The sequence below is a fragment of the Nannobrachium achirus genome (genome assembly GCF_963921795.1).
Source record: "Nannobrachium achirus genome assembly, chromosome: 8".
Taxonomy (NCBI): Eukaryota; Metazoa; Chordata; class Actinopteri; order Myctophiformes; family Myctophidae; genus Nannobrachium; species Nannobrachium achirus.
The window spans coordinates 15,013,030-15,025,263 of record NC_137817.1 but is presented as its reverse complement, the minus strand read 5'-3'; the positions used below and the strand labels follow the sequence as shown (position 1 = coordinate 15,025,263).

At 41.5% G+C, this 12,234-nt stretch overlaps 1 protein-coding gene across 1 annotated transcript in view; it reads left to right on the top strand.

The window, feature by feature from the left end:
- Nucleotides 1-12,207: 12,207 nt before the first annotated feature.
- The window catches only part of sars2 (seryl-tRNA synthetase 2, mitochondrial), a gene marked incomplete at its 5' end in the record, with an annotated part of 13,449 nt that continues 13,422 nt past the window's right edge, over nt 12,208-12,234 (top strand). Inside the window, one exon of the mRNA XM_080731732.1 lies at nt 12,208-12,234. This exon is cut by the window's right edge and continues 273 nt beyond it. Within this exon, the coding sequence (XP_080587858.1) occupies nt 12,208-12,234 (27 nt within the window).

The window sequence follows — 12,234 nt, the reverse complement described above, 5'->3', positions numbered from 1 at the left end:
CCTAACTATTAATCCCTTAACTGGGCACCCCATGGAACCTCCTCAAGGACTCCTGGGGTCTCCTAAGACACCAATTTGAGAACCACTAAATTAATACACAGATGCATGTAAAAACAAGTGTGTATATGCACTAGCTCTAGTCCATAGGGTTAGAAGGAGTTCTCCTTAACGCTATGTCACCGATGCACCTTTGGGCCACAGGAAAGGTGCAGCCTCTCGTCTGTAGTAAAAATCAAAAAGATCAAACCCAGTTTGAAGTGAGCGGTGCATTTGAGAAATTCATTTCATTAAGCTATACCCTGTGTGTGTGTGTGTGTGTGTGTGTGTGTGTGTGTGTGTGTGTGTGTGTGTGTGTGTGTGTTGCTCAACAGCACTACTTGGTCACCCAGCGGTATTGTAGCTCATGCTCATATTAGTTACATAGGTGAACACACAGTCAAGCATTGGGAGCATTTGCGCCACTCCAAAAATACAGTTTTGCTACTCACCAAAACAAAGACGGTTTTAGGGAGTTGAAATCCTACTTTCCTTAGTGGGAACACAATGGGACCCCACCTCACGTCTAAAATACACGTTTAACCAGACAAGAAAAGAAAATATTTCACTGGAAGCCAAAATCTGGTCAATGGAATTTTCTATTGACAAGATTTGTAGAGGGCAGTGTGGAGTAACTAGAACGTCCAGTGAAATATTTTCTTTTCTGGCAAAAAAGTGTATTTTAGACGCGAGGTGGGGGGCTCTGGAAAGTAGGCTTTCAACAGTTACATCTTAGAACCGTCTTTGTTTTGGTGAGTAGTGAAAGTGTATTTTTTACTACAGACGAGAGGCTGGGCTACTGCGGCTGTGAACGCAAGGGCTCATCGGTGACATGGCGTCAGGAGAACTCCTTCTAGCATTATGGACCAGAGCAATATATGCATGTCCTTATCGCCAGCAGACCCTAATCAGGAACAGACAGTACACCTCTCCAGCCCAAGTTAATGTACAGCGTATTAGAGATAAGAACTTTGGAAGAGTGAAAATCCTACCATTTCTATGTTTACCAAAAAGTGAATGACCTTTGCCGAGCCATTCAGAGAGACAGCACACTGCCGCTACATCTCAAAACTAAACAGATTTTTTTTTTGCCTTGGATCAATAATATCATAGATGTATTTCATCAAGTCTGACTTTTGCTACAAAAGCAAGTCAGACTCGCTAAAATAGCATCTGTGACTATGATAGTCTTGATCCAAGGCTTAGCCTTAGATATCTTAGAGCTTATACAAGACATTTATAACTGGCAGAGTCTATGGGTCCATTGATTTGTACAGTGTCAGTTATGGGGGTTCATGGCCTAATGCAGTGGTTCTCAAACCTTTTCATGTCAATTCGGACCCCCGAATTGACACTTATTAGCCTGTGCACCCCCATTTGAAAAGATATGCCAGGGACCCCCACAAGAGGAGATCATTACGGCTCTAGCAGTGATTCCCAACCAAGGACCCCCAGTTTGCCATGCATTAGGCTACGGACCCCCATTTAATGGTATTTATTTTCTATCTCTGAGACCCCAATTTATATTGTAAACCCAATGTTAACTTATACTCCGAGTGTACAAACCCAATAAGGGTCCATTTGGTTCCTAACTATGATTTAGCTGGGGACCCCCCTCAAACTCCCTAAAAGGACCACCGGTGGTCCCCAGACCACTGGTTGAGAACCACTGTAGCAGAGCCGTTCAGAGAGACATTAGTGTCGCGGCCCACATTCATACATACAGTAGATACATACATCTCAAACTAAACACACATATAATGGTGCTGTATCTTTTTGCTTCGTGTGTGTGTTGTGTTAACATGAGCTTATAATATATTGCTACAGAAACAACGTTACCTTCGCTCTCCTCCGGGTTTCCACCTTGATGGCTGACGTGATCCTCTCTCAACAGGAATCGGGGGGGGGGTGATCTGATCTGATCCGGGCCAGAGATGCGGTCAGACTGACTGCACAGGCCGGCCTGAAGTGAGAGAGGATCCCCCGGCCTTCAAGCACAATAACAACACGCTAACCTCCTCCTCCTACCACACACACACACAGAGACACACACAGTGAGTCAACTCCTGCACACACCAATACCCTCCTCCTGGATGAACCGCAACTCATTCATCAGTGGACTAGCCAACCTAAAGTTCATTAATAACGACACAAAGTAACGCATAAGGGTGTTTAGAAGCCACCAGAGACAGACGGGCTGTTTGAGTTTCAGTCGGTCTGGAACGTCTGGGAGCACCGCGCCGTCACACCAGCAGCTTCCGCCTCCCCTTCTTGTTTCATTGCTTATTTTGTTTTGGTGCCTGGCAAACGGCTTCCCCGTGAATTACCGCCACCCGCCGATCTGGAGTGAGAATTCACCCTTTGTCAAGTCCTGCCCGTTGTCCTGCCCCTCTTCGCACTCATTGGTTGCTGTGTCTTGGTGGGACAAAAGTCCTTTCTCTCCATCCACTACCACTGAAATGCAGTTGCTTCTTATTGTTATTCTGTGTATTCAATTCTCATTTTAAACTTGGTTTCAGTAAAAAAAAAAAAAAAAGGAGCCTCTCAGTGGCAGTATAGTGACTAGGCATGTTTTTAAATGTTTTTATTTCTCAAAGAATTATGTTTTAGCAAATTCAACATAAAAAGGGCAGAACCAGGGCGGGACAAGGCAGAAAAAGCCTGCTGGTTGGTCAGTCAGGGTTTGATTGATTGATTGAAGAATTTATTAGAAGTTTGCAATAGAAAAAAGTACAGTTTCATGACAGTAGGCCTACAAATCACTGGTACAAGGTCAACTAAAAGGAGATCCTAGAAAGCCGCAGGGCTTATTTCCACAGGAACCACACTTTAAGTAGGCTATCTCATATAACTGGACCAACCAGAAGGCTGACAAAGGGTGAATTGTGGCTCTACCACAGTGGTTTTCAACCTTTTTCATAATAGCAACTTTAGCAAGGCCCATTATTTATTTGGAATTTGAGCCACGGACCTCTCAGACCCAAAACTCTTTTGTCTCCTTTTAGTTGAACTGTACCGTCATGAAACTGTACCTTTTTCTATGCAAACTTCTAATAAAGTCTTCACATCAATCAAAATCAACCAATGCTGCATTAATGTGGGAGGCCTTCAGACTCTCCCTTCAGACTCAGCTGAGAAAAAGTCCACTCAGAGAGTGGGCTGGTCTATGGGCTGGAGCCTGGCAAGGAAGGCCTTCTGGCAAACCTTTAATCATAATGTGGCATAGTGGTATAGTTTAGGGTAGCTGCCAGACAACGCCACCGGTGGAATTGCGCCACCGGAAATAGTTCTATTATCTAATGCAAACACCTTACGTTACCAAGACCACACAAGTTCGTTTTACATTAATAACCAAGGCAGAAACGTATTTAACCAAAGTACAAAACAGGCTTTTTATTATAAGTTATTAGGCAGGTTAATGCAGTCAGTATATCGGATTCAATTCATGTCAAAGTTACATGGAGGAGTGCAAATATGTTCATTACTTATGAAGTAACACGCCTGTTACACATTGGGTACAAACAAAGACGTTAATGACCCATAATGCATATTCCCAATTATTCCACAGCTACCAAACAAACAAACAAAATCAAAACCTTGTTTTCACACATAACTTTACTGGGTGACAAGATCTGCTGCCAAACAATGTAGCCTAAGGCAATACTGGTCCGTTATCAGGAAAAGGCTGGAATCAAGTGTGTGTGTGTGTGTGCGTGTGTGTGTGTGTGTGTGTGTGTGTGTGTGTGCGTGTGCGTGTGTGTGCGTGTGTGTGTGTGTGCGCGTGTGTGTGTGTGTGTGTGTGCACGTGTGTGAGAATCAACTGGACTTTTTTGGATGGATGTATCTATTCATCAAGTAAGTCCTCCATGACTCCAGACTCGTGCTCGAGAAGGGCGCTGAACAGGGCATTTCTTGCCCTTTTGCTGGTGGCACTGTCAAGGATCCTCCTCACGCGTGCTTGGTTTGTGTTGTCAGCATGGGCGCCGGCAGCTATTTCCCCATTTAAACCAGCACTCTCCAGGTCATCAACGATGCGTCCCACATTCTTGACATTGTCGACTAACTTCCCGCGATGCTTCTTGAAGAAAAGCTTTTTTTCTTTAAGCAAATGAAAAGACATAAATAACATACTGTTATAAATAATCTGTATAAAATGATATCTAAAGGGATTGTGAATGAACTGAAGAGAATTGTCTGCATACCTGCATCAGAAAGGCTGTTGTTTGCGCTCTGTGGTTCACTTGGTCCTGTGGAGGAGGGAATTGAAAGCCTTTATTAAACCGTCAGTGTTTACACATGATTACTGTGTGATGGTTCACTTCTGTGATCATGTCACAGGGGTGGAAATCATGGCACAAACACGCACGCATTCACACACAGCAAAATCACATCATCATCTTTGTGGCATGATTTTTGATGACATTTTATAAAATAAAAAGAACACTGATTTAGGTTAATAATAGCATTCACAACACAAGTGTTAATCACGATCAGAGATCAGGCTGATCTTTGGTGGAAAAAGATATGTATTTGTTTAAGGTCTTTGTTGCTCATCGTGTCAAATTGTATATGACGTGTGATTGTATTGTGCCTGATGTTTGTATAGATGGTTTGTACAAAGTTCTGGTTTTATCAACCATAATGTAACAGCTGATCAAATAAGATAAAATGATTACATAACTGAGGGAAGACATTTTACTATTGATTAAAAGTACATACGATTATATAGGCTACTACTGTATCTTGTAAAGGTGATATCTATAAAGTGATTGTGCATGAACTGTGAATGTTATTTTCTGCATACCTGCAACAAAACGGTTTGCTATTTGTGGTTCAGTTGGTCCTGTGGAGGATTGAAAAGTTTGAAATGTTTACACATGATTAATATTGTATTTTTATAGACACAAAATCCTGTTTAAATGAAGTTTAGTCTATTGTAGTCCAGGAGGACTGACATTCACAGGGGTGGAAATAATGTAAAAAATATGCTGCCAAGCCGGACAGAAGAAATATATATATTTTTTTACCTGGCAGTGCAAGAATCCAGTCCTTGAGTTGTGAATTATAAGTGCTGTGAATCTCTGGCTTTTTGAGGAGTTGAAGGAAGTCAGATGAAGGTCCGTCTCCTCTAGACATCACTGAATCAATAAGGACAATCGAAGCATCTTCTGGCTGTACTGTATTCACCAGTCGTTTATAAATACACTCTGTCATCAACCAGGCGTCCACAGTGTGCATGCTGCAAAATGAACTGGAAATCTGCACTGAGCCACCCGGCAAGTTTCATCTTGATATCTCTCAATATGTCCACAGAGGGTTCCTGTCAAAGGGAGTAGCATTTTTATTATTATTATTATTTCCAATATGTATCAAGCATAACAATAACATATGATCAGGTTACACCTTATTTTGAGTTGCTATATTTACTGTATGTACCTGAGTGGAAGAAGCCATGGTCTTTTCTGGATGAGGCACAGCTGAAAAACAAAGAAGGAATTTAGTTATGAATAGATATCAACTCGCTGATCAGCTGGTACTGTATATGTGAATACAACTGTACTGAATTATACATACATAAATACATAGGCCTACATGCTGAGTGTCTGGTAAGTGGTGCAGAAAAGGGGATTGGTATTTTGCCTCTATTCAAGAATTATATTTCCACCTATGGTAGGCAGTAAATAAAATAACAAAAATGTAAGAATGTATAAATCATCTGTTATTTAAAAGGTGACAGTAGCTTAGTTTTGAGGTTGTATTATCCTCTGTGTGCCATTCACATCAACACCACACTAGCCTATATTGTACCAGTACCACCACACAAGTCCACATTGTGTTATTCTAGGTTGCACATTATGTGCAGGTATAAAATTGAGCTTTTCCCCTCTAGATGGCAGTATATCTCCATTCCCATGTTTCTGAACTGCCAGACATATCACTTTAACACTTTCACTTTCTATTTCAAGCAGTCAACTACACCACTGATTCTCAAACACTGGGTCGGGACCCATTGTGGGCCCCTTTATTTTTCTTTCCTATCTTTTTCCAATCCAATTATGTTTTTTTCCATTCTTCATTTCATGAAGAAATAAAAGAAAATTTTAGGAAATGAGAAAATAAATGTTTAAGAAGTAGTGAAAATAGCTGATCTACAAGCTCACAACGCGGCATGAAGCGATGCATTGTGAGTTTGTAGATCTGCTGTTTTCACTAGTTTGGGTCTAATCTCTCTTTTGGGTCTTGAGCTAAAAGGTTTGGGAACCTACTGAACTAATTAAACAACCTTTTCCCTGTTGACTTCAGGGCAAACCACAGAATGTGATCTTGCCTCAAGTGTTATACTTAAATACATGTAACAACAGGTTTACTGGCATTCCTGCATGCCCAGCATTTGTGTGTTCTTTGTGACCTGGGTGTTGTGGAGGATGAATTTCATTTGGTTTTCACTGTTCATTGTAAGCCTACCATGATTTAAGATATTCCTCATTTGAAAAAATAAATAAATACAAGAATCCAGATTTGTTTTGGATGTCTGAATGTTATAGCCTATGTTAAGTTGGCTGTTCAATAAGGACGTTTTTGTTAAAGCAAAATTCATAGAGAAGGCAGGGCAGTTGGTGTATGTAAATTCTATATAGGTCTATTTAGTTTCTTAAAGCCTGTGCGGGCTGTGCTCATGCTTCTCTCAATAGACCATACTGTAGGCCTACATGTATGACCCATACTGTATGTCATGATAAAATAATACAATATGCTTAAACCATGTTTAAGATACAGGAAAGTCTGTTTAAGTGATGTGGTACAACTGGATGAGTAGTTGTCACTATGATGTTACTAGTTATAGTCCTATATGCAATAATAAGGGGTTTCCTTGTTAGTAGTCGACATATGTATCGCGATGCCCCAATTGCCTAAATTAGGCTTAGCAGACAGAGCTTGCAATGGGCCTGGTGTACAAGATAGCCTACACCTCGGCTCCAACTACCCACCTACAAACTACTTCCAAAAGGTCAAGGATGTCCACTATCACAAGTACCAGAGTTAGCTCCACTAATCACGTTCAACTTCAATTTAACACTTTAAAAGGCTCCAATTCGTTCTCCAGCTATACCACCAACATGTGGAACGCCCTTCCACAAGCCTTAAAGGAGGCAAATCCCTAGCCTCCTTCAAAATTGGTATGAAAAGTCACCTTTAGATGGCCACTAGTAGTAAAAACAACAGAAGTGGGCTTATAGTCAATTTACAAGTCACTATAGTAGTGGCCCACTACTATAGTGACTTGTAAATAGGCTATAAGCCCACATCTGTTGTTTTTATTGCCTGTTTTCCTTTTTTTATTATTTTCTTTTCTGCTTTTGTAATTGATGTTATCCTTTGCAAAGTAGGCTACTCTGTTCTATCTGTCTGTCTTTCTAATTAAGCCATAAGGCTTAATCTCCTTTTTGTTGACCTTGTACCAGTGATTTGTGCTGTCATGAAACTGTACTTTTTTCTATTGCAAACTGCTAATAAACTCTTCAATCAATCAATCAATCAACAAATCATTCAATCAATCAATCAATACCATAGGTTACAGCACACCCAAGGAACAGGCAACACTGTAGGCCTACCTAGTGTTTATCACAATCATGTGTAGCCTACTTTTAATCAGTTAAAACAGAACATATCTTACCTTATGGCTTGACGGCTTGAGGCTCAGAGACGAGGTTCACAGAAAAAGGAGCTGAACTAAATGTTGAAGTTGCAGCTCTGTGGTTGCTACTTGCATCACTTCCTGGTGTGTGTATTTTCCAGATCTGTTTTATACTTGTGGGGCTGGCCTACCAGAGGCGGCTCCAGGGGGGGCTAGAGGGGGCTTTGGTGAAGGCTTAGCCCCCCTAAGCCCCCCCACCCCACAAACCCAATTGTGATGACAGATATTTAAGAAATAAATGAATAAAATATATATGAATAAATGTGAAAGACAATTGACTGACTTATATGTAAACCATACAATAAAAATCATACTTATTATGCTGGAAAGCATCTTCAGACTCACAAAACCCCAATTCGATCACCTACATAAGTGGAAAACTCTGTATGCACACTCTAGGCCAAGGATACACCTTTGGCCTGCATTTTTCACATTTTTCTTTTATAGCGCCACCAGGAGGACAACTTATGAACACATTATTTGCTATTACTAGGGCTGGGGCGGTATTTTTAGTTATCGCGGTAATAAGTAACTTTTTACTGACGGTATTGCCCCAAAAAGTTGGTTTGAATGATAAAAAAAAGAAAAAAAGTAGTATGCATTACTCAACCGCTGTATTATAGTTATGGACGCATTTCTGGTCCACGTAACACTGATAAGAACTAGATGCGTGCGCAGGTCGGTACCAAAATTAGCCAATGAAACCAGCGCTCCCCAAAACAACAGGTTTGGGGATTGGACAGAATTGATTACATGATACAGTCACCTGTGCATTTAGTCTCAATGTTTGTAAACAAGAAACCCGTCCATTGCACCTAGTCCTAGACTGCCACCACACCAACCAACGCAACTCCTTGCAAATGAGTTCTGGGCAAACCCCGCCCATGGAAGCTTTTGATTGGCTGAACTGGAGCTAGGGACCGCTTGGACCACGCGGAGGTGCAACCACCTAAACCTAACCCTAACCTTAACCTGAGTAAAACTATGCCTAACCCTAACTCTAACCTCAGTAAAACTCAGGGTTGTCAACATTGGACTGTCAGAATCCAGGAGATTTATTTTTGGGGGGTGCGCGGAACTCCCCAACCGGGGTCTGGGGGGTCCTCTCCCCAAAACGTATTAACTCACTTAGCGCCGAGCGACTTTCGGGGCGACTAACTAATGATGGCGTTTAGTGCCGAGCGACTCGGAGCGACTTTTATATAAAAGCATTGTTTAAGCTTTTAATTTGGGTTGATAGACGGAGCGGAACGGTTAGCTTACCTTCGACTAGCATACAGATGAAAACCGTGAAAAAAAAGGATACGATTATGACGTCACCTTTAAGCCATAGCTTCCTGTTTACGTAGGCCTCTGTTAGCCGCTAGGCTCAATGCAAACCATCCGACCCTCACGTAGCTTCACTAGGTCGGATTTTGATTCGGAAACTTTCTGTGTGGCATCTATATACGTTCCGATGCCCATACCAATGGTGGTTTGAGACGATCAAGCACGAATTGAGCAGTATTGAGCTCAAATGGCGGCCCGCGGCCTGTCCATTGAATGTCAATGGAGAGCATGTCATTGTACCATCCTGTTATGTCATGAACCTTGTTTTTTATTCTGACTTAACATGGGACCATGGAAAGTCTATGAGCTATGGCTCACTCTAGTGGTCATCTTGTGGCATTCGCAGGCACGTGTACCTGTTTATGTAATGTGATTTTGGGGATTCAATATAGCTATTTCCTGGCGTTATAAGCGCAGATTCATATTGAAATCTGGCTCGCTCGGCGCTAAGTGAGTTAATAGATATATTTTCCTGTGTTCTGTTGAATTTTGTGCATGTTTGATACATTTGTCAGGCTTACTTTACTAGCATGTGTACAATTTCAGCCTAATATGCCAAATGTAGGTGTACAGAGTCATTACAGTTAAGTCATTACTTAAGTGAATATCTGTATGATCTTTCTTGCATGCATTGCCCCCACCCATAAAGCGGGAGGTCTGGGGGTCCTCCCCCAGAATAATTTTAACATAGTAGATGTCATTTCCTGTGTTCTGGTGAATTTTGGGAGTTTGATACAAAATCCAGGAGAAATCCAGGAGATTTGCCAATCCAGGAGACTCCCAGGAGAGGGGTTCAAAATCCAGGAGACTCCTGGGAAATCCAGGAGTGTTGACAAGCCTGGCAAAACTATGCCTAACCCTAACTCTAACCCTAACCCTAACCCTAACCCTAACCCTAACCTCAGTGAAACTAGTCTGGGATCACTTCACTTTTCGGGATTGTAACCGGTCTGGAGCGGAAACCACAAAACGTCATGTTGTAGTACTCAAAGGACTACAATTTGCCGGAAAGATCAAACCGGATTCAGTTTTAACCCAAAATATTCCCCTGCGCTCAAGGACACGCTTTTAGGGCCTACCTAATAAACTCGTTGATGCGGAGTAGTTTTGCTTTTGAAAAATTCGTTTGGTATATGCATCTTTTAGTCCAACTTTTAGCGACTGGCAAGACTACACTAGGCTACTCGAGCATTTTAATAAGGATTGGGGAAACAAACGGAGGGAACCAAATCAAAGCGACGCCGCTTCTTCTAGTGGTTTCCGCGCTTTAGGCGGAAACCAAACGGCCTGTTGTGAACGAACACCAGGCTTTTTCTCAGAAAGCCTGGTGGGCGAGGTTACAGTGAAACTAACGCTGGTGAGTAACTAACCTGCCGACGGGCGTGAAAACAAACGGCTCCGCCCAGAACAAAACAAATAATATACTGAACTAAATTGAAGTGATGCGTTGATGGCCGCCATTAATGATCACTGGCAGTGCACACCAGCCCAGACAGTTTGTTAGGCTCTATGGATCAGTGTGGTTGTAGCTGTGGTTGTGAAGAGTTCCCCACCCAAATCAGGCGTCACGCCCAATGCAACTCCTTGAAACAGCCATTGGAGTTGGAGATAATGGTTGCATGTAATAATGAACGAATCACTCATGAACGACACATCACTAGTAGTTGCAGGCAACAGCTTTGTTGCAAGGAGTTGCGACTAGTTGCGACACTAGCATTGGTGTGCACTGGCCTTAAGGGAAGTTCACATGTGTCACACCAAACACTAACTGTCATCATAGTTCTGGTGTGAACTCTGTCATGAACTTAAAGGAGTACTTCACCCCCAAAATAACTTTCTTTCTATTGATTACTCATATGGAGACTTGACTTCAATAATATTGTTTTGTTTTTTGTCGCATTCCTAAGACAATAAATGCAACACCAATGATTCCGGATGGCGACAATTCAAGAAGTCCCCTTTATCTTAACTTACAATCAATGTGGCCTATTTGACAACCTAGTGTAAGGGGGTTATTACACGAGGACGAATTCCCCTGGGCCGCTAGTTTTTACTAGGCCGGGCTGCACATGACACTGCAGCAATTTAGGTGAATGAGTGCGTTGTCATTGTCATGTAAACACACTAACCCTAAGGACAAAACGAGCCAATACGAGGTGTAAACGCGATGTCTTTTTGGTAACGAATCCAAAATGAGATCGGCAACGCCTCCATGCGTCTCCATAGGGGCCTCATCTGGGTGGGCTCTTATTAAAGTTGGATCAGGTTGAAGCCTGCTCAGAGATTGATCTGCTGATAGACGAGCGAATAAGATCTGATTACAGCCGGGACCAGCACAACCCAGGACACTCTCGAACCCCTGCTGTTCCCAAAACAAACCCTCAATTATCATACAGAGTGAGAGGTAATAGTGACAGACAGGCTGTTTCTGTGACACATTCTTCAGTATTTACTTAGCCACTGAAATTAAGGTATTATTAAGATACTGTAGATATTTGCTTGATTCAATATTTAGATATTTGATGTAAATGTTACCAGGTCCTCCTCCTGCAGGACGCCTCAACATACACTCCCATTGTAACTTCAAACTCCATTTTAACCACAATAGATTCATTAAAAACATATTAAAAATTATTTTTTCTAGTGACTCATAATACCTTCCTAATTCGTGAGCAGGCCGTGTATTTTGTATAACTTTTTTCATTTATTTTTAATAATTCTTCGGGAAAATGGACAAAAGTAAATACAATAAAAGATTATTAAAAATAAATGAAAAAGTTATAAATAAAATAAAAAAATAAAAAAACACGGCCGGCACACATATTAGGAGGGTATTATGAGTCACTAGAAAGAAAATGGGTGTTTTTAATGAATCTATCATGGTTAAAATGGAGTTTGAAGTTACAATGGGTGTGTACGGAGAGTAATGATGGAATTGACATCAAATATCTAAATATTGAACAAAGCAAATTAAAAACTGTCCAGGGTGTTCTGTTCATAAAAGCCTGATAAGACAATAAAATGACCAAAAGTTTTTTTTTAAGTGAAATATCCCTTTAACCTCGTTCCAGTGGTTCCAGTAGGTGGCGGTACGCGCTTTATCACTGGCATGACCCCGGCATTGAAGAAGAAGATCCAGTGCAAACATGGCGACGTGCATGAGTGTGAGGATG